The sequence below is a fragment of the Pristiophorus japonicus genome, chromosome 5 (assembly GCF_044704955.1).
Source record: "Pristiophorus japonicus isolate sPriJap1 chromosome 5, sPriJap1.hap1, whole genome shotgun sequence".
Taxonomy (NCBI): Eukaryota; Metazoa; Chordata; class Chondrichthyes; family Pristiophoridae; genus Pristiophorus; species Pristiophorus japonicus.
In genome coordinates, this window is record NC_091981.1 from 22,461,994 (window position 1) to 22,485,482 (window position 23,489).

General features: G+C 43.8%; 1 protein-coding gene across 1 annotated transcript in view; it reads left to right on the forward strand.

The window, feature by feature from the left end:
- The window catches only part of LOC139264238 (dnaJ homolog subfamily C member 13), a 186,094-nt gene that overhangs the window by 17,902 nt on the left and 144,703 nt on the right, over window positions 1-23,489 (forward strand). The window contains exon 2 of the mRNA XM_070880388.1: window positions 6,802-6,882. Within this exon, the coding sequence (XP_070736489.1) occupies window positions 6,815-6,882 (68 nt within the window). The 5' untranslated portion in view covers window positions 6,802-6,814. The remainder of the gene's footprint in view (window positions 1-6,801; window positions 6,883-23,489) is intronic.

Consider the following 23,489-nt stretch of genomic DNA (forward strand, 5'->3'; position numbering starts at 1 on the left):
AGAGGACCTGCAGGGAGGTGGGGAATCTGGAGGGTTTTTTAGGCGCACTTTGTGGCGCGAAAAACGGGCGTCCAGGTCGTGACTGCGCCGTTCTAGGCGCGGCTCGAAACTTGGGCCTATTGAAAATAGATGCAGGAGGAGGTCATTCGGCCCTTTGAGCCTGCACCACTATTCGATAAGATCATGGCTGATCATTCCCTCAGTATCCCTTTCCTGCTTTCTCTCCATACCCCTTGATCCCCCTAAGGGCCATATCTAACTCCCTCTTGAATATATCCAATGAACTGGCATCAACAACTCTCTATCAGGGAATTCCACAAATTAACACCTCTCTGAGGAAGTTTCTCCTCATCTCAGTCCTAAATGGCCTACCCCTTATCCTAAGACTGTGTCCCCTGGTTCTGGACTTCCCCAACATCGGGAACAAGCTACCTGCAGCTAACCTATCCCGTCCTGTCAGAATCTTGTATGTTTCTATGAGATCCCCCCTCATCCTTCTAAACTCCAGTGTATAAAGGCCCAGTTGATCCAGTGTCTCCTCATATGTCAGTCCAGCCATCCCGGGAATCAGTCTGGTGAACCTTCGCTGCACTCCCTCAATAGCAAGAACGTCCTTCCTCAGATTAGGAGACCAAAATTGAACACACTATTCCAGGTGAGGCCTCATCAAGGCCCTGTGCAACTGCAGTAAGACCTCCCTGCTCCTATACTCAAATCCACTAGCTATGAAGGTCAACATACCATTTGCCGCCTTCACCGCCTGCTGTACCTGTATGCCAACTTTCAATGACTGATGAACCATGACACCCAGGTCTCGTTGCACCTCCCCTTTTCCTAATCTGCCACTGTTCAGATAATATTCTGTCTTCATGTTTGTGCATCCAGAGTGGATAACCTCACATTTATCCACATTATGCTGCATTTGCCATGCATTTGCCCACTCACCTAACCTGTCTGTCACCCTGCAGCCTCTTGGCGTCCCCCTCACAGCTCACACTGCCACCCAGTTTGGTGTCATCTGCAAACTTGGAGATATTACATTCAATTCCTTTATCCAAATCATTGATGTATATTGTAAAGAGTTGGGGTCCCAGCACTGGACCCTGTGGCACTCCACTAGTCACTGCCAGACATTCTGAAAAGGACAAGTTTATCCCGACTCTCTGCTTCCTGTCTGCCAACCAGTTCTCTATCCACGTCAGTATATTACCCCCAATACCATGTGCTTTGATTTTGCACACCAATCTCTTGTGTGAGACATTGTCAAAAGCTTTTTGAAAGTCCAAATACACCACATCCACTGGTTCTCCCTTGTCCACTCTGCTAGTTATATCCTCAAAAAATTCCAGAATTGTCAAGCATGATTTCCCCTTCATAAATCCATGCTGACTTGGACCGATCCTGTCACTGCTTTTCAAATGCACTGCTATTTCATCCTTAATAATTGATTCCAACATTTTCCCCACCACTGATGTCAGGCTAACCTGTCTATAATTACCCGCTTTCTCTCTCCCTCCTTTTTTAAAAAGTGGTGTTACGTTAGCTACCCTCCAGTCCATAGGAACTGATCCAGAATTGATAGACTGTTGGAAAATGATCACCAATGCATCCACTATTTCTAGGGCCACTTCCTTAAGTACTCTGGGATGCAGATTATCAAGCCACGGGGGTTTATCGGCCTTCAATTCCATCAATTTCCCTAACACAATGTCCCGCCTAATATGGATGTCCTTCAGTTTCTCCTTCTCACTTGACTCTCGGTCCCCTAGTATTTCCAGAAGGTTATTTGTGTCTTCCTTCGTGAAGACAGAAGCAAAGTATTTGTTTAATTCTTCTGCCATTTCTTTGTTTCCCATTATAAATTTACCTGAATCCAAGTGCAAGGGACCTATGTTTGTCTTCATTAATTTTTTTCTCTTCACATATCTATAGAAGCTTTTGCAGTCAGTTTTTATATTCCTAGCAAGCTTCTTCTTGTACTCTTTCCCCCCTCTTAATTAAACCCTTTGTCCTCCTCTGCTGAATTCTAAATTTCTCCCAGTCCTCAGGTTTGCTGCTTTTTCTGGCCAATTTATATGCCTGTTCCTTGGATTTAACACTATCCCTAATTTCCCTTGTTAGCCACGGTTGAGCCACCTTCCCCGTTTTATTTTTACTCCAGACAGGGATGTACAATTGTTGAAGTTCGTCCATGTGATCTTTAAATGTTTGCCATTGCCTATCCACCGTCAACCCTTTAAGTATCATTTTGCCAGTCTATTCTAGCCAATTCATGCCTCAAACCATCGAAGTTACCTTTCCTTAAGTTCAGGACCCTAGTTTCTGAATTAACTGTCACTCTCCATCCTAATAAAGAATTCTACCCTGTTAAGGTCATTCTTCCCCAAGGGGTCTCGCACAACAAGATTGCTAATTAGTCCTTTCTCATTACACATCACCCAGTCTCGGATGGCCAGCTCCCTGTTTGGTTCCTCGACATTGGTCTAGAAAACCATCCCTAATACACTCCAGGAAATCCTCCTCCACCGCATTGCTACCAGTTTGATTAGCCCAATCACTATGTAGATTAAAGTCACTCACGATAACTGCTGTACCTTTATTGCATGCATCCCTAATTTCTTGTTGCTGTTCCCAATCTTACTACGACTGGTGGTCTGTACACCACTCCCACTAGTGTTTTCTGCCCCTTGGTATTCTGCAGCTCCACCCACACCGATTCCACATCATCCAAGGTAATGTCCTTTCTTATTATTGCATTAATTTCCTCTTTAACCAGCAATGCCACCCTGCCTCCTTTTCCTTTCTGTCTATCCTTCCTAAATGTTAAATACCCCTCGATGTTGAGTTCCCAGCCTTGGTCACCCTGGAGCCATGTCTCCGTGATGCCAATCACATCATCCCTGTTAACTGCTATCTGCGCAGTTAATTTGTCCACCTTATTCCGAATACTCCTCGCATTGAGGCACAGAGCCTTAACGCTTGTCTTTCTAACACACTTTGCCCCTTTAGAATTTTGGTGTAATGTGGCCCTTTTTGCTTGATGCCTTAGGTTTCTCTGCCCTCCACTTTTACTTTTCTTTTTCTATCTTTTGCTTCTGCCCCCATTCTACTTCCCTCTGTCTCCCTGCATAGGTTCTCATCCCCCTGCCGTATTAGTTTAACTCCTCCCCAACAGCACTAGCAAACACTCCTCCTAGGACATTGGTTCCGGTCCTGCCCAGGTGCAGACTGTCTGGTTTGTACTGGTCCCACCTCCCCCAGAACCGGTTCCAATGTCCCAGGAATTTCAATCCCTCCCTTGTACACCACTCCAAGCCACGTATTCATCTGAGCTATCCTGTGATTCCTACTCTGATTAGCACGTGACACTAGTAGCAATCCTGAGATTACTACTTTTGAGGTCCTACTTTTTAATTTAGCTCCTAGCTCCCTAAATTTGTCTTGTAGGACCTCATCCCTTTTTTACCTATATGCACCACGACAACTGGCTGTTTACCCTCCCCTTTCAGAATGCCTTGCACCAGGGAGGCAACAAACCATCCTGGAGTCTCGGTTGCGGTCGCCTATCACTATAGCTCTCCCACTCTTTTTCCTGCCCTCCTGTGCAGCAGAGCCACCCACGGTGCCATGAACTTGGCTGCCGCTGCCCTCCCCTGATGGGTCATCCCCCTCAACAGTACCCAAATGGGTGTATCTGTTTTGCAGGGGGATGACCGCAGGGGACCCCTGCACTACCTTCCTTGCACTGCTCTTCCTGTTGGTCATCCATTCCCTATCTGGCTGTGTCCCCTTTTCCTGCGCTAAGACCAACTCACTAAACCTGCTATTCACATCATTCTCAGCATCGTGCATGCTCCAGAGTAAATCCACCCGCAGCTCCAGTGCCGCAATGCGGTCTGTCAGGAGCTGCAGGCGGATGCACTTCCCGCACACGTCGTCAGGGACACTGGAAGCGTCCCTGACTTCCCACATAGTACAGTAGGAGCATAACATGTGTCTGAGCTCTCCTGCCATGACTTAACCCTTAGATAAACTTAAATTGGCATCAACAATGCTAAAGGTTACTTACTGATGTGTTGAAATTGCAAATAGTACCTGATGTGATGAAATTTCAAAACTGAAGCAAGACTTTGAAAAAGTTGGGGCTGTTGGAGAGGTGATTATGGAGCGATTTGACAGTTGTTTAAAATTATGAAGGGTTTGTAGAGGGTAAATAGACTCATTCTAGTAGTTGAGTCTCGAACAAGGGGCATCTTGACTGGTTTTCCTCAGACGCATTCTAATAAAGTGCCAAATTGAGTTGATTTGCATAATTTGGTAAACTGCACTCAACAGCTGGGAGATACATGAATGAACTTCAGAATCAACTGAATTGAGCATCTTGTTAACCTGCAGGGGATCGCTGACACTTGAGAAGGTATCGAACAACCATTTTCCAGAAGAAATGGCAGATACCATAATAAAACAACAGAACATGACAGATTTGAATTTGCTTGTGTAATGTAATAAATTAGACTTTTGGGACTTTTCTTGAATTTTTGTCTTGACTGGACCTAAATGTCCTGACCATCTTGGCCTGTGCACCATAAGTTTGCAAACCAGGGTTTATGAACCTTAAAGGCTCCATGTTGATTCCAAGATTTCTTTCCGTGTGTGTGTGAGTGAGACAGTGTTTAAGAGTTCTGTTTTCAGTATTCTATACTTTTCAAGAATTGCTGACTCACTCAGATGCTAACTGTTAAGTCTTGAATAGAGTCAGACTTGATGCTGCAAGCTCAAAGTAAGATGTGACTGTAGTCCTTTATTACAGATCTGAGTGCCTCTCCAGCCCATGAGGCCTCCTTATATAAGGTGCTCCCAAGGGATTGTGGGATCCCTTGGGACTCCGGGGGATAAGCCCTCTGGTGGTTAGACATGGTATTTACAGGTTTACATATACAACACTAACCGTTTCTGCAATGATGGTGTATGGATAGCTGAGTTTTTTTTTAGAATTTAGTACAGGAGTTTCTCTGGACCATTTGCAGCGGTGCCATCAGCAAAAACATATAAAAACAATTTTTCCCTATAGTCAGTAAACCAGAAATATTTCAATTGCAGCATATATTGCTGTACTGTATTCAGGTCAAAGTTGGCTCAAAGATGCTGTGTATAACACTTTTGGGTCTAGCATGTTTTGAACACTTGTATGCATTTCACATGTTGTTGGCTCAAATTTCATATTCATTAAATAGCAATAATTGCAACTGAAGTCGGGAAAATACCAGGGAACAAAAGCTACCACTCGCAATGTTCAAGAGCTATTAGTTAAGAGCAGGCGGTCAGATAACAGGTCAACAGTTGTAAAGAGCAGAAACAATTGTAATCCTCCATATAATTTTCAAATTGTGTGCCGTCTTTTTTTTTCCCCATGTTTAGGACTTAATACATTTTCTAACTGTCTTCTATCTGACATTCTGTGCAAATTTCCCAGAATACAGCTGCACTCACCAGCAATCTCAGCCAAAAGTCTCTAAATGCAGATTAAGGCTGCCTCCCTTGATCATATTTGGGAACCACAGAGGTGCTTATTAATACACCATGAATTTTGATTGACAGCAAGACTAGCCATTCACTGATCATACCAAGACATCCTGTTTGTAAGCCCTGCCTCCTTGTCCCTATTCAGTGATGAAAGTTTGAAGGAAGGCTGCACTAAATGAGGAAAGCATTATTGTAGCAGTGCATGGTTTTGATTGTATCAAAATAAGATAAAGTGGTAACTTCTGAAATTTGTGAGGTTATTGACGGGAAAAACTAGGCAAAAATTGATTGGTTAATGCAAGGAGCATTTTTATTTATGTAATGGGCATGTTGGCAGAAGAACCAGAGGAGATATGAGGAGAATTTTTATTGGAGTGGTTCCTGTTGTGTATGAAGAGAGAGTCTGACTGGATACTGTGAGCTCAAAGTAAAGTGTGACTTTAGTCTTTTATTGCAGGTCTCCAGAGTGCCTCTCCAACCTGTGAGGCCTCCTTTAGTACCTGTGCACCCAAGGGATTATGGGATCCCTTGGGACTCCAGGGGACGAGCCCTCTGGTGGCTGTACAAGGTATATACAAGTTTACATGTATAACAGTTACACTCGAGAATGCATTGCCTGAGGGAGGTGAAAGCAGATTCAGTCGTAACTTTCAAAAAGGGAATAGGATAAATACTTGGAAGGGGGAATAATTTCAGGGGCATTGATGGGGAAAGAGCAGGGGAGTGGGACTAACGGGCATGATCGGCCAAATGGCCTCTTGTGTTGAATGATTGTATGTGAGGAACACCCAGAAACCAATTTAAAAAAAAAACATTCTTGGCACATTTGACCTTTCCCCAAATCTTTTTAGAAGTGTGAACTCTTTTTTTTTTTCCCCCTCCCTACCACCACACCATTTGCAGCAGTGGATCTGTTGAATCAACCACCGAAATACTACAGGAGAGCTGCTGGAATCGGTATAAAAGAATTGACGTGGCTTGTCAATTTCACAGTTGGTTGATCATTTCCTTTTTGGCTTCAGAGAAACTTTGTATCAACGGAAAAGACAGTCGTGTGTGTGTGTGTCTGTGTACAACTCTAAGACTTTGTGACATTAAAGAGATAGGTTATATTACACACAGCTGTCCTTAGCAGAATAATACATTGTGCATTGCATTGTTATATTGCTCTTGTCCTTCATAAAACAGCATTTCTGTAATGTCGTGTGAGCTCTAGGAATAGGTTAACAATTTGGTCACTTTTTTGGTTCTCAACCTAACTAATGTTTTATTTTTCAGGTCACGCTTCAAAATGAATATCATCAAAGAAAACAAGGATTTGGCCTGTTACTACACAACAAAACACTCATGGAGGGGAAAGTAAGTGCTAGTTCGGATGGATAGTGGAATTAATTGCTAATTCTAGATTGTTTGAAAAAACAGGTTTACACGATTTTAAAAGTTTCGTTACTGCGCCTGTTTGGAGTTCTGTAAATGGCTGTTCTGGTTTTCAGTTGCAATTGAAGATTTTCATGCTGCTGTTTAAGAAAGCTCTATCTGTACAGTGCTTTATCACTTCAAGATGATTCAAAGTGTTTCTCTAGAAATTAGTTACTCTTGAAGTGCAGTTATTGTTATGCATGTGTATTATTTTTGGACTTGCCTATTTGGTACAATGGAACAGTCACTATAAATATCTCGTTGATTTTTCATACAGCATTAATTTTGAGATGCTGGTTAATGCTTTGTCCTATATATTTCATGCAATGGGTTTTCAATTAATATACCCGGCCGGGGAAGAGTTGAATGAATACACTAATGACGCAAGTGGAAATTCCACATCAAAGGCATTCAAGGCTGTTACTTTGATTCAATAATATGAAGAGCTGTAGGACATAAGAACATAAGAAATAGGAACAGAAGTAGGCCATACGGCCCCTCGAGCCTGCTCCGCCATTCAAGAAGATCATGGCTGATCTGATCATGGACTCAGCTCTACTTCTCTGCCCGCTCCCCATAACCCCTTATGGTTCAAGAAACTGTCTATTTCTGTCTTAAATTTATTCAATGTCCCAGCTTCCACAGCTCTCTGAGGCAGCGAATTCCACAGATTTACAACCCTCAGAAGAAATTTCTTCTGTTTTAAATGGGCGGCCCCTTATTCTAAGATCATGCCCTCAAGTTCTCGTCTCCCCCATTATCTCTGCATCCACCTTGTCAAGCCCCCTCAAAATCTTATGTTTCGATATGATCACCTCTCATTCTTAATTCCAATGAGTAGAGGCCCAACCTTTATTCATGAGTCAACCCCCTCATCCCTGGAATCAACCTAGTGAACCTTCTCTGAACTGCCTCCAAAGCAAAACTGCATGCTGTATTCCAGGTGTGGCCTCACCAATACCTTGTATAGCTGTAGTAAGACCTCCCTGCTTTTATACTCCATCCCCTTTGTAATAATGGCCAAGATACCATTGGCCTTCCTGATCACTTGCTGTACCTGCATACTATCCTTTTGTGTTTCATGCACAAGTACCCCCAGGTCCCGCTGTACTGCGGCACTTTGCAATCTTTCTCCATTTAAATAATAACTTGCTCCTTTGATTTTTTTTTTCTGCCGAATTGCATGACCTCACACTTTCCAACATTATACTCCATCTGCCAAATGTTTCCTGCTCACTTAGCCTGTCTGTTGTTTTGCAGATTTTTTGTGTCCTCCTCACACATTGCTTTTCCTCCCATCTTTTGTATCGTCAGCAAACTTGGCTATGTTACTTAGTCCCTTCTTCCAAGCCGTTAATATAGATTGTAAATAGTTGGGGCCCCAGCACTGATCCCTGCGGCATCCCACTCATTACTGGTTGCCAAACAGAGAATGAACTATTTATCCCGACTCTGTTTTCTGTTAGCCAATCCTCTATCCATGCTAATATATTACCCCCAACCCTGTGAACTTTATCTTGTGCAGTAACCTTTTATGTGGCACCTTGTCAAATGCCTTCTGGAAGTCCAAATACACCACATCCACTGGTTCTCCTTTATCCACCCTGTTCTTTACATCCTCAAAGAACTCCAGCAAATTTGTCACATGACTTCCCCTTCATAAATCCATGTTGCCTCTGCCTGACCGAATTTTGCTTATCCAAATGTCCTGCTACTGCTTCTTTAATAATGAACTCCAACCTTTTCCCAACCACAGATGTTAGACTAACTGGTTGAAAGTTTCCTGCTTTTTGTCTGCTTCCTTTTTTAAATCGGGGCGTTACATTTTGAAGTTTTCCAATCTGCTAGGACCTCCCCTGAATCCAGGGAATTTTGGTAAATTGCAACCAATGCATCCACAATCCCTGCCACTACTCAAGACCCTAGGATGCAAGCCATCAGGCCCAGGGGATTTATCTACCTTTTAGTCCCATTATCTTACTGAGTGCCACCTCCTTAGTGATTGTGTTAATTTCCTCCCCGTGTCTCCACCATTCCCCCCCCCCCCCCCCCACATAGCCCCTTGACTATCCACCGTTGGGATATTGTTAGTGTCCTCTAGTGTAAAGCATGATAAAAAATATTTGTTCAGAGTTTCTGCCATCTCCATGTTCCCCATTACTAATTCTCTGGTCTCGTCCTCCAAGGGACCAACATTTACTTTAGCCACTCTTTACCTTTTTATATACCTATAGAAACTCTTGCTTTCTTATATTTTGTGCTAGTTTACTTTGATAGTCTATCTTCCCTTAATCATTTTTTTAGTCATTCTTCGCTAGCTTTTAAAAGCTTTAAAAACTGAACTTAATGTAAAATAAACTAGTTTGTTTGCTTATAATCGAGCCATGAATGGTTTCCGGTTCGTCTTCCAAAAAGACAGGAACACGTGGTGGCATGTGAGATTGTAAAATCCCATACAGACAACAATATTAGGATCAGAGCAATGCAGTTGTCTAACTAGATGCAGGTACTGGGCAGTAAAAGCAAAATCTAGACTATAGGGGACAGACATCTTTCCTTTGTAAGGTAAAGCCTCAACAACTCTCATCCTCCATTGATCTCAATTTTGCTAGGGCTCCATTGTGCCACACTTGATCAAATGTTGCCTTGATGCCAGGCAGAATGCTCAACCCTCCTCGAGCATTCAGCTCTCTTTCATATCTGGATCAAGGCTGCAGTGACACCTGTAGACAAGTAGGCCTCTGGTGAAATCCAATCTAAGTGTCTGAAGGGGTTATTTGTGTCACTTGACGTCAACATTGATAACTCCTTCCATCACTACTTATTTGGCGTACGCTGTTAAGGCAGTAATTGGCTGGGCTAGATTGATCCTGTTTTTTTTTTTGTAGATTATGACCAGCTCGGCAGTCTTCGACATTGTCAGGTAGATGCCCGTGTCGGCTGTACTGGAACAGCTTGGGTATGGTAGCAGCTAGCATTGATGGCGCCTGTCTCTGCAACACACTTTGAGCAATACAGCTGGAATGTTTGTCAGGGCCCATAATCTTTGCTGTGTTGTGCCCTCAGCAGCAGCTTAATATCACATGGAGTGAACCTAATTGGCTAGTCACTGGCATCGACAATGAAGACCTGGAGTGGAAGCTGTATAAGACATCCACTTAGTACTTGGCTAAAGCCACACACTTCAGCCTCGTCACTTGCAATTGCGTGTTGGGCTCCATCACAGTTGAGGATGTTTCAGGAGCTGCCTCCTCCTGCTGCCTGGTTGTCTACCACCATTCTTGTGGTAGAGCTAGAGAACTTTGCTTAGATTCATTGATTGATTGTGGGAATGCTTTATCCATAGCATGCTGTTTTTGGTGTTTAGCATTCTTGTGGCCCAATGTAGTAGTTCTTCTAGATTGCTAGCTGGTATGCCTGGTGCTGCTCCTGACTTGCTCTTCTACAACTCCCATTTCCCTTTTGAAACTGAGTTGGCCACCCAGCTTGGCAGTGACTGAAGAGTGGGGGCTATGCCGGAACCATGAGCTGGCACATTGTGGTAGTGTGCAATTCTGCTGCTGGAGGCCGATAGCACCTCATAGATGCCTAGCTTTAGGCTAGTAGGTCTGTCCCATTTAGCACAGCAGTCATGTGATACATGATTTAAGGGGCCCTCACTGTGGAGACAAGACTTTGTCTTCACCAAGACTATGTGGACAGGCGTGAGGGCGAGGCCAAGTAGATGACTTCCTTGTGTTGGTTCCTTCACTACCTGACACAGCCCAGTCTGGCAGCTATCTCCTTCAGTGCTCCATAAGTGCGGCATACCTATTTATATGGTTAGAGCTGCAGAACACCAAAAGGCAAAAAAACGTTAGTGGGCGTTGTGTACAGACCTCCAAACAGTAGTAGTGATGTTGGGGAGGGCATCAAACAGGAAATTAGGGGTGCATGCAATAAAGGTGCAGCAGTTATCATGGGTGACTTTAATATGCACATAGATTGGGCTAACCAAACTGGAAGCAATACGGTGGAGGAGGATTTCCTGGAGTGCATAAGGGATGGTTTTCTCGAACAATATGTTGAGGAACCAACTAGAGGGGAAGGCCATCTTAGACTGGGTGTTGTGTAATGAGAGAGGATTAATTAGCAATCTTGTTGTGCGAGGCCTCTTGGGGAAGAGTGACCATAATATGGTGGAATTCTGCATTAGGATGGAGAATGAAACGGTTAATTCAGAGACCATGGTCCAGAACTTAAAGAAGGGTAACTTTGAAAGGATGAGGCGTGAATTGGCTAGGATAGATTGGCGAATGATACTTCAGGGTTTGACTGAATGGGCAATGGCAGAAATTTAGAGACCGCATGGATGAACTACAACAATTGTACATCCCTGTCTGGCGTAAAAATAAAAAAGGGAAGGTGGCTCAACCGTGGCTATCAAGGGAAATCAGGGATAGTATTAAAGCCAAGGAAGTGGCATACAAATTGGCCAGAAATAGCAGCGAACCTGGGGACTGGGAGAAATTTAGAACTCAGCAGAGGAGGACAAAGGGTTTGATTTAGGGCAGGGAAAATAGACTACGAGAGGAAGCTTGCATGGAACATTAAGACGGACTGCAAAAGCTTCTATAGATATGTAAAGAGAAAAAGGTTAGTAAAGACAAACGTAGGTCCCCTGCAGTCAGAATCAAGGGAAGTCATAACTGGGAACAAAGAAATGGCAGACCAATTGAATAAGTATTTTGGTTCGGTATTCACTGAGGAGGACACAAACAACCTTCCGGATATAAAAGGGGTCAGAGGGTCTAGTAAGAAGTAGGAACTGAGGGAAATCCTTATTAGTCGGGAAATTGTGATGGGGAAATTGATGGGATTGAAGGCCGATAAATCCCCAGGGCATGATTGACTGCATCCCAGAGTATTTAAGGAGGTGGCCTTGGAAATAGCGGATGCATTGACAGTCATTTTCCAACATTCCATTGACTCTGGCTACCCTCCACTCCAGAGGAACTGATCCAATGTAACCCCACTTTTTAAAAAAAGGAGGGAGAGAGAAAACAGGGAATTATAGACCGGTCAGCCTGACATCAGTAGTGGGTAAAATGATGGAATCAATTAATAAGGATGTCATAGCAGTGCATTTGGAAAGAGGTGACATGATAGTTCCAATTCAGCATGGATTTGTGAAAGGGAAATCATGCATGACACATCTGGAATTTTGAGGATATTTCCAGTAGAGTGGACAAGGAAGAACCAGTTGATGATGTGTATTTGGACTTTCAGAAGGCTTTCGACAAGGTCCCACACAAGAGATTAATGTGCAAAGTTAAAGCATGTGGGATTGGGGGTAGTGTGCTGACATGGATTGAGAACTGGTTGTCAGACAGGAAGCAAAGAGTAGGAGTAAATGGGTACTTTTCAGAATGGCAGGCAGTGACTAGTGGGGTACCGCAAGGTTCTGTGCTGGGGCTCCAGCTGTTTACATTGTACATTAATGATTTAAACGAGGGGATTAAATGTAGTATCTCCAAATTTGCAGATGATACTAAGCTGGGTGGCAGTGAGCTGCGAGGAGGATGCTATGAGGCTGCAGAGTGACTTGGATAGGTTAGGTGAGTGGGCAAATGCATGGCAGATGTGGATAAATGTGAGGTTATCCACTTTGGTGGTAAAAACAGAGACTATTATCTGAATGGTGACAGATTAGGAAAAGGGGAGGTGCAACGAGATCTGGGTGTTATGGTACATCAGTCATTGAAGGTTGGCATGCAGGTACAGCAGGCGGTTCAGAAAGCAAATGGCATGTTGGCCTTCATAGCGAGGGGATTTGAGTACAGGAACAGAGAGGTGTTACTACAGTTGTAGAGGGCCTTGGTGAGGCCACACCTGGAGTATTGTGTTCAGTTTTGGTCTCCTAACTTGAGGAAGGACATTCTTGCTATTGAGGGAGTGCAGCGAAGGTTCACCAGACTGATTCCTGGGATGGCGGGACTGACGTATCAAAGACTGGATCAACTGGACTTGTATTCACTGGTTCAGAAGAATGAGAGGGGACCTCATAGAAACATTTAAAATTCTGATGGGTTTAGACAGGTTAGATGCAGGAAGAATGTTCCCAATGTTGGGGAAGTCCAGAACCAGGGGTCACAGTCTGAGGATAAGGGGTAAGCCATTTAGGGCCGAGATGAGAAACTTCTTCACCCAGAGAGTGGTGAACCTGTGGAATTCTCTACCACAGAAAGTTGTTGAGGCCAATTCACTAAATATATTCAAAAAGGAGTTAGATGTAGTCCTTACTACTAGGGGGATCAAGGGGTATGGCGAGAAAGCAGGAATGGGTTACTGAAGTTGCATGTTCAGCCATGAACTCATTGAATGACGGTGCAAGCTTGAAGGGCTGAATGGCCTACTCCTGCACCTATTTTCTATGTTTCTATCCTCAATAATTGCATTGCAGTTAAACTATTCTTACGATCAGATTGGGAAATGTTGGTGTTCAGCGAGATCTGGGTGTCCTTCTACACAAATCTCAAAGTTACCATGCAGATACAGCAAGCAAGTAAGAAAGCAAATGTTATGTTGGCCGTCATTACAAGAGGATTAAAGTATAAGATAGTGTATGAAAGTGGAGTTGAGGTAGATCAGCCATGATAGTGAATGACAGGCTCGAGGGCAGAATGGCCTACTCCTGTTCCTATTATGCTCTTCAGTTATCTGGAGACTTGGAGAAGCTGGGATTGTTCACCTTGGAGCAGCAATTTAAGGGAAGACCTAACAGAGATATTCCACATTTAAGAGGGGTTTTGATAGAGCAAGTATGGAGAAGCTGTATCCTCTGGAAAATTGGTTAGTAACCAGAGGTCATCGGTTTAAAACAACTGGCAAAGGAACTAGAGGGGAAATAAAACAAAACCTTTTCATGGATGTTTAAGTTCTGGAACACACTACCTGAAAGTGTGGTGAAAAGTTCCATAGGAACTTTCAAAAAGCAATTGTACATGTACTTGGAGAGGATTAATCAGCAGGGTTATAGGTGGATAAAGCTGGGGTGGGACTAATTTGGACAACTCCTTCAAAGAGCCAGCGTAGACAAGACTGGCCAAATGGCTGCCTTCTGTGTTGTAAGACAATGGCCCCAAGTTTCCACACGCAGCAAAACAGGTGCCCGTTTTTCGCGCCGAAAACGGCGCCTGAAAAAAAAACGCGCTATTCTCGCGTGCTTTGCAGCTCGATGTCAGCTTGGCGCGGCGCCCAGGGGGCGGAGCCTACCACTCGCGCCGATTTTGTAAGTAGGAGGGGGCGGGTACCATTTAAATGAGTTTTTTTCGTGCCGGCAACCTTGCGTGTGCGCGTTGGAGCGTTCGCGCACGCGCAGTGTGAAGGAAACATTGGCACTCGGCCATTTTTGTAGTTCTTTGTAGCTGTTCAATTTTTAACATTTTTTAATAAAAGCACATTGCCCTTCCATGATCAGCACTGAGGCTTCTTGCAGCAGTGAGAAGGTGCAGGAAGCCTCAGAAGTTGAGGCAGCCGTTTCCCGACAGGCCCGACCGACAGCAGGCCCCCCCCCCCCCCCCCCCCCGCCGTCGGGAATGGCTGCCTCAACTTCTGAGGCTTCCTGCAGCCTTCTCCCTGCCCCCCCCCCCCCCCCCCCCTGCTGCCGTCGGTCGGGCCCTCACTGCCTCCCCCCCGCCATCGGGAACGGCTACTGCCGTCGGTCGGGCCCTCACTGCCTCCCCTCCCTGCCGTCGGGAACGGCAGCTGCCATCGGTCGGGCCCCCCCTGCCTCCTCTCTTTCCCCCCCCCCCGCCGTCAGGAACGGCTGCCTCAACTTGTGAGGCTTCCAGCAGCCTTCTCCCTGCCTGAAGCACTTTCACACAGGTAGGAACATGGTTTATTTAATCTTTTCTTTGCTTATAAATTTTTATTCAGGTTGGAATTATTTGTATAAGTATAACTAAGGATTTATTGTAGAATGTAATGACTTCCCTTTTCCCCCCCCCACCCCCCCACCTTGTTCCGACGCCTAATTTGTAACCTGCGCCTGATTTTTTAATGTGTAGACAACGTTTTTTCAGGCCTACAAAAATCTTCACTTGCTCCATTCTAAGTTAGTTTGGAGTACGTTTTCACTGGAAACTTTCAAATCAGGTGTCAGTGGCCGGATACGCCCCCTTTTGAAAAAAAAATTATGTTCAAAAGTGAAACTGTTCTACATGACTCGAACTGCAGAAAACTTAAATGTGGAGAATTGCGATTTCTAAGATACTCCGTTCTCCACCAGTTGCTCCTAAAAAATCAGGAGCAAATCATGTGGAAACTTGGGGCCAATGATTCTAAGTGATATTTGGGGCACTGTAGTTTCTGCAGTTTTTTTTTCCACATAGCTGAAAGCAGTTTTATAAATTACAGGAAGGGTCTATGAGCCTTGTTCAAAATGCTGTGTAAGTCGATGCTGATTGAAAAAGCGAGTGCACAATGGATGTGTGATTACCATTGATGCAGTTGGAGATCATACAATGTAAACTTGTTGATGGATATGCTATGGTGCAGACATTTTCTGTAATTTAATGCATTGTGTCCAGAACTGATGAAGTACTCAGTTGGCCAGAACTCAAGACCTGTTTCCCCCAAACCCCCAGCCAAGTAGAACATGTTCTTTGTAAAACTGGTCTTAAAACAAAACTGTCTGGACCATAAAAGGAACTGGGTAACACAGCAAAATGTAACAAACTTGTTGGTGTCAACAGCTCGTTATGCCCTGCAACATGAAGGCTTGAGCATAATTACAAATGAGAATATGGAGTTTCCATTGCTATTAATGAGAAAGCTGTGAAATACTGTACCTGATTGGTTGTGCAGTCTGCACCTTCTGCATGGGAACCTGGAGGACTGGAGCGAAAAAGGCCTCCCCACCGGAATTCCACCCTCCTGAGACCACCAGGTACTTTCGTTAAAATTCTCCGGTCGGAGGCTTCTTTCAGATGAATGTCTCTGACCGGGGAATTTTAACGACTGACTGAATTATGCTTTTCCAAATGTCCTGCCACTGCTCCTTTTAATAATGGATTCCAACATTTTTCCAACCACAGATGTTAGGCTAACTGGTCTACAGTTTCCTGCTTTTTGTCTGACTCCTTTTTTGAATAGGGGTGTTACATTTGCAGTTTTCCAATCTGCTGGGACCTCTCTAGAATCCAGGGAATTTTGGTAAATTACAACCAATGCATCCACTATCCCTGCTGCTACTTCTCAAGACTCTAGGTTGCAAGCAATCAGGTCCCAAAGATTTATCTGCCTTTAATCCCGTTATCTCAGAGTACCACCTCCTTAGTGATTGTGATTAAGTTCCTCTCTCCCTATCGCCCCTTGACTAGCCACTGTTGGGATATTTTTAGTGTCCTTTACTGTAAAGACTGATGCAAAATATTTATTCAGAGTTTCTGCCATCTCCATGTTCCCTATCACTAATTCCCAGGTCTCGTCCTCCAAGGGACCAACATTTACTTTAGCCACTTATTTCCTTTTTATATACCTGTAGAAACTCTTGCCATCTGTTTTTTTTTTTATTTCGTGCTAGTTTACTTTCATAGTCTATCTTCCCTTAATCATTTTTAATAATTCTTTCCTGGCTTTTAAAAGCTTCCCAATCTTCTGTCCTCCCACTAGTTATGGCCATTTTGTATGTCCTTGTTTTTAATTAGATACCATCCTTTATTTCTTTAGTTAGCCACAGATGGCTTTTTTTTTTAACACCGTTCCTCCTCACTGCAATATATTTTTTGTTATGAAGTATCTCCTTAAATGTACACCACTGTTAATCAATGTGAGGGTGAACAACACTGTTTGCAACCTAGGTGTCTTATTTGACCCTGCAATGAGTTTCCAGCCATATATCTGTGGCTAAAACCGTCTTTTTCCACCTCTAACATTGCTCACCTCCGCCCCTGCCTCAATTCTTCTGCTGAAACCCTCATTCGTGCCTTTATTACCTCTCGACTTGACTACTGCAACTCACTTCCACATTCTACACTATGTAAACTTGAAGTCATCCAAAACTCAGCAGCCCATGTTCTCACTCGCGCCGTGAAGATCACCCATCACCCCTGTGCTTTCTGACCTACATTGGCTCCCCGTGAAACAATGCCTCGATTTCAAAATTCTCATCCTTGTTTACATATCACTCCATGGACTTGCCCCTCCCTATCTGTAATCTTTTTCAGCCTCACAATCCCACAAGATGTCTGTGCTCCTCAAATTCTGGCCTCTTGAACATCCCTCATTATAACTGCTCAACCATTGGTGGAAGTGCCTTCAGCTGCCTGGGCCCTGAGCTCGAACTCCCTCCCTAAACCTCAACACCTCTCCTCCTTTTTTAAGATGCTTGTTAAAACCTACCTCTTTAAACAAGCTTTTGATCATCTGCCTTAATTTCTTCTGTGGCTCGGTGTCAAATTTATCTGTTTGTCGAGAACACCTTTGTGAAGTGCCTTGGGACGTTTTGCTACGTTAAAGGTGCTATATAAATAAAAAGTTGTTGTTCCTGGCACTTGAGCACAAAACACTACTGCAGTGCTGATGGAGTGCTACACTCAGAGATGTCGTCTTTCAGATGAGAAGTTGAACCACCTGCTTTTTCAGATGGACGTAAAAGATCCCATGTTACTATTTCGAAGAAGAGCAGGGGAGCTATCCCCAGTGCCCTGGGCAATATTTATATCTCCATCACTAAAACGGATTATCTGGTCATTAGCATATTGCTGTTTGTGGGAGCTTGCTGTACGCAATTTGGCTGCCGTGCTTCCTACATAAGTGACTGCACTCCAAAGTACTTCATTGGTTGTAAAGAGCTTTGAGACATCCAGTGGTTGTGAAAAGGCACTAAATAAATGCAATCCTTTCTTTTACTAATTTAACAACATTAACATTTTCTTTCCCAGTTTCTACAGAGCAAATTGCAACATCAGGACAAGGTCATAGAAACATAGAAAATAGGTACAGGAGTAGGCCATTCTGTCCTTTGAGCCTGCACCGCCATTCAATATGATCATGGCTGATCATGCAACTTCAGTACCCCACTCCTGCCTTCTCTCCATACCCCTTGATTCCTTTAGCCGTAAGGGCCACATCGAATTCCCTTTTGAATATATCCAATGAACTGGACTCAACAGCCTTCTGTACCAGAGTGTTCCATAGTTCACAATTCTCTGGGTGAAAACATTTCTCCATCTCAGTCCTAGATGGCTTACCCCTTATCCTTAGACTGTGACGCCTGGTTCTGGACTTCCCCCAACATCGGGAAGATTCTTTCTGCATCTAACTTGTCCAATCCCGTCAGAATTGTATATGCTTCTATCCGATCCCCTCCCATTCTTCTAAATTCAAGTGAATATAAGCCTTGTCGATCCAGTCTTTCTTTCTTACGTCAGTCCTGCCATCCCAGGAATCAGTCTGGTGAACCTTCGCTGCACTCCCTCAATAGCAAGAATGTCCTTCCTCTGATTAGGAGACCAAAACTGCACAGAATAATCAAGGTGCGGTCTCACCAAGGCCCTGTACAACTGCAGCAAGACCTCCCTGCTCCTATACTCAAATCCTCTCGCTATGAAGGCCAACATGTCATTTGCTTTCTTTACTGCCTGCGTGCCTACTTTCAATGACTGATGTACCATGACACTCGAGTCTCGTTGCACCTCTTTTACAAATCTGTCATATTTCAGATAATATGCCGCCTTGTTTTTGCCACCAAAACCTCACACTTACCACATTATACTGCAGCTGCCTTGCATTTGCCCACTCGCCTAACCTGTCCAAGTCACCCTGCAGCCTCTTGGCATCCTCCTCACAGCTCTCACTACCACCCAGCTTAGTGTCATCTGCAAACTTGGAGATACTACATTCAATTCCTTCATCTAAATCATTAATATATATTGTAAATAGCTGGGGGCCCAGCACTGAACCTTACAGTAGCCCTCTAGTCACTGCCTGCCATTCTGAAAAGGACCCCTTTATTCCCACTCTGCTTCCTGTCTGCCAACCAGTTCTTTACCCATGTCAATACATTACCCCCCAATCCCATGTGCCTTAATTTTGCACATTAATCCCTTGTGTGGGACCTTGCCAAAAGCCTTTTGAAAGTCCAAATACACCACATCCACTGGTTCTCCCTTGTCCACTCTACTAGTTACATCCTCAAATTCTAGAAGATTTGTCAAGCATGATTTTTAATAATTGATTCCAACATTTTCCCCACTACTGATGTCAGGGTAACAGGTCTATACTTCCCTGTTTTTTCTCTTTTTAAAAAAAAAAAAAGTGGGGTTACATTAGCTACCCTCCAATCCCCACACACAATAAAAAAAATAAACACCCCACATAATTAAAATTAATTGAAATTAAAGTTAATAAATGCTTGGAGAAAAAAATATTACGATTTAAAAAAAAAACGTAAAATTATGGTTTAAAATAAACTTGTAGTGGGCAAGGTTTTTAAAACAATAAAATATTTTTAAAATTTAATGTTTTTGTGTGCTTTAAAACTCTTATGCCTGTAAAAGTAGGCTGTGCCTGCTTTTATCAGGCGCAAGAGTTTTCATGACATTTGCTGGGCAAGATGTGGGTAAATACCGCAATCTTGCCCTTGCAAATGTCCTCTCCCAAGATACGGAGGATCTGTCATGCTGGAGCTTGACAGATTGGAAAAGCTGGTTTTCGGAGTACACACTCAGTACGGACCCGGGAGGTTGGGATTTCTGGGCCAATGTGAGGCAACACTTGGAATGGTGACTCAAAATATGACCAACTTCTTGCACCTTGGTGCCAATACCCAGTGAAAGCTATTCATTTGGTCGAAAATTAAATGTTATAGTTGCTTTTCCAAGTATATGCGTAACATTGTCAAAGGAATGATTCACTTTGCAGAGGTCCAAGATAACTTTAATGTGTCAGACTGCAGAAACAGTTTGTGCAATTTAGCAAAATGATCATAATCCGCATAGATAACAGACAAAACAGGGCTTTGCTTACACAAAGGTATATTTGGCAACCCTAGTGTTCTGGAACTCTGCAGCTTCAGTAACCACAACGGAAATTAATACCTGTCCTGGAATTTCTCCGTTTTCGTTCCTGATTTTTCCCCATTGTCATTGTTGGAGCCACTGCACTGATTCTGAATGGTATCAATTGATGGCAATCTTTTACTCTCCATTGATTTGTCGCTCATTAAATTGCAGTTGTCATGTCAGAGGTGTGAAGTGCATGATTCTGTATTCTCCATATTGATTTTACAGCTGTGTGCAAGGTAGGAAATGCATGATAATCCGTAAACTGCAAATTAATGAGGATTAGAAGACTTGGTTCAGAACACCTAGGTATTCGTTATCTATCAAGTATTTAGCTGCCTCAGCATTAAGTGCTCCCCTTGCTAGCTGAAAATCGGGTGTTATTAAGTGGCATCTATTACTGTAAAGCACTAAGTGCACTGCAACTCGTACCAAGTAATGAACTTTTTAAACAATTCAAAATGCACAATTTTTAAATGTGCATCCATTTAACACCTCATACAGGGCTCAAAATTGGCCCACCCCTTTTTTTGGCGCACTCACCAGAGATGCACCGACTTTGTGGGCTGAAAGGGGCGCTGAAAAAATGTCCCCCGATTCTGGCCGCTGTGTTGCCTCTCCCTGGGTTTGGCGTGGCGCGGCCTGTCAATTGGGGGGGGCGGAGCTTGGGGCCTGCGCGAGAAACGGTGCCAGCAGCTCGCCACATGCGCATTGGAGTGTGCGCGCATGCGCAATTGCTCCTGGCCCCCAGCTCGTCCTGCAGCTTGTGTGGGAGGAACCCGATGCTCGCCGCCCCTATCCCTGGCCGCGTGGTCTCTCGCACCGGCCGGGCCTGCTGTGGAACGCAGAGTCTGATCCTGATCCTGATGCTTACAAGTGTGAGGGTTGTGAAGCTGGGTGCTTTCTTCATAACAGAAGGTCGAGTCAGATGAAAAACAACGCTACAAAAGTGTTTCAAATGAAGACTTTGTTGACATTCCTCACTTCTTTAAACAAAAAGTGCTAGGCAAGACATCCTAAAGCTAGCTCTAGATAAGCTGAGTGGGGTCAGACGGAGGATTTTTTGGGAAGTGATTGGAGCTGGGCACCCTGGAATTGGAATCTGGACTTGCTGCGTCGCTGTTCCCGGGCTGAAGATGAAGGTAGAGTAGGACTGGCTGACTTCTGTTGCACCGATCGGTCCGCTGAGTTTTGATATGAAGGTAGGACTTAGTTTTATTTTTTAATTTATTCTTGAATGCTTACTACTTGTGCTTTGCAAGGTCCTCTCCAGTTCTCTTCCTGCCCCTATCCCAGGCCAAATGGTATCTGATGAACCTAGCTGCGCTGATTTCTTAACTCTCCAAGGGCTTTCTGTGTGGCCACATACACTAGCCTAAGCTAGTTTGGAGTAACTATTAGTTGTCTTAAATAGCCAAAACAGGCTTAGGTGGCTGGTAATGCCCCCTTTTGGAAAAAAACTAAACTCAAAAAATCCTAACTAACTCGCTCACTCTGGTGCAAATTGTGCAAAATGGGGATTTTTAAGATATGCCAGAAAAATTAAGTTGCTCCAAAAAAAAAAAGTTAACTCCTGGCCAATTTTGAGCCCACAGTGCCTAACAAAATTGATTCATCTCTGAATAGTGCTACTACTGAATTTGTGTTCTAATGCTACAGAATTTGAGGCCTCCTGAGTGTAGGTACACTTCTCTCGAGCCTTGTTGATGCATTTATCCAGTGAGTTGATTAACATGTTTAGCTGCCAGAACAACCGTCATATTTACTGATACTTGACATGCCCATCCAACAGTCCACAAGAATTTGTGATCTAAAGTGTGCTGTATTGAGCAGAGTTTAGAGGAGCCATGTGCTTGAATCCGGTCGCCTTGGGTGATCCTTGCCACTGGACCAAGACCTAACTCTGTCAAGCCTGTGTGGTGGCTGGTGTGCAATGGCCACCACACGTCTTTTTTTAAAAAAAAAACCTCCACGCACAGGCATCTTCCACTCTTCAAGATGTAGTTTGGGACCTGGAATATTAGATCCTTCATTGAAACACCTGTGAACTCATCCTTTTTTTGATATGGAAGCAAGTCATCCTCGCCTCTAGGGACTGCCTATTATAACCTTTTAGTAGCCACGAATACAATCTATCAGATAAAAAATAATCGGTGCTTCAGCTTACTGGGACAAGTCAAACTTTGCCCGTTTTCAATATCTCTTCAAAGAGCTGAAATTGTGATTCTAGACTTGCTTGTGGATGGATTTGAACCTGGAAGGAACTGTTTTGTTTCTATGAGTAGCATTGTATGCAAAAAAAAAAGCCAATTGTGATTCTCTGTATGGAGGCAGATGGATGGTGTCATATGTGGGGGATAATTAAATGTTGAGGTAGTGGGGCACCATGATGTGCTGAATGATGCTTAAATACCTATTTATTTCAATATCCGGCTCTTGGTTTGAATTTCTTTCGAACAATTAGAATGGATGCAGAATTTATGGCATTTTGAAGGAGATGTGCAGGGCTCGCAGAGTCAGTTGCATCTGCTCAACACAATGTGTATTTACTGCATCCTACTGTCTTGTAATGTGAGCAGTTGTCTTCAAAATGTAACTCGGCAGTATTCATTTATAATGAATGCAGCATGGGCTCCCTAGATGGCTTAGCAAGTTTCACCTGTACATAAATGAGCCAGCCAGACCAGTAGAGTTCCATGTTCTGTGCAGCATTGGCTGAAAGCTGGAGCAGCAATAGGTATGAGAACATCTTTCAGGAAGGAAAATCACACTGAAGTTCCTGTTGCTAATCGTTATCCTGCACTGGAATTTGCATTTGTGGTTGCCAGTCCTGTAGTAAAACAGCCTGCCAATATTCAGTCCAGTCTAATGAGTAAACAGTGCCAAGTGGACAAGGTACCTGTTGGCTGTGTAACCTAGCAAAGAATCAGTGCTTTGAGGAACAGAGAAATTAAATCGCACCAATCCACAGAATCCTAATCATACAGCACAAGGTGACCAATAGACCCATGTCTGTGCCAGCTTTTTGAAAGTGCTATCTAATTAGTATCACTGCCCTTCTCTTTCCCCATAGCCCTGCAGATTTCTCCTTTTTGAGTATATATCCAATTCGTTTTTGAAAGTTATTAAATCTGTTTCCACCACTCTTTCACTAGTGCATGCCAAACCATTACAACTTGCTGCATTAAAATAAAGTAAACCCCCCCCCCCCCCCCCCCGGATTTTTTTCCTGTTATCTTGAATATGTATCCTGGTTACCAACTCTCCTGGGAACCGTTTCTATCTAACGACTTATCAAAAGCCCTCAATTTATAGCACCCCTATTAAAATCCCCCCCTTGACATTCTCTGTTCTATGGAGAACAATTCCCTCCACATAACTGAAGTCCCCCATCCCTGGTACCTCCTCTGCACCCTCTACAAGGCCTTGACATCCTTCCTAAAGTGTGGCAATCAAAATTGGGCACAATACTTTAGCTGCGGTGTCACCAGTGATTTTATA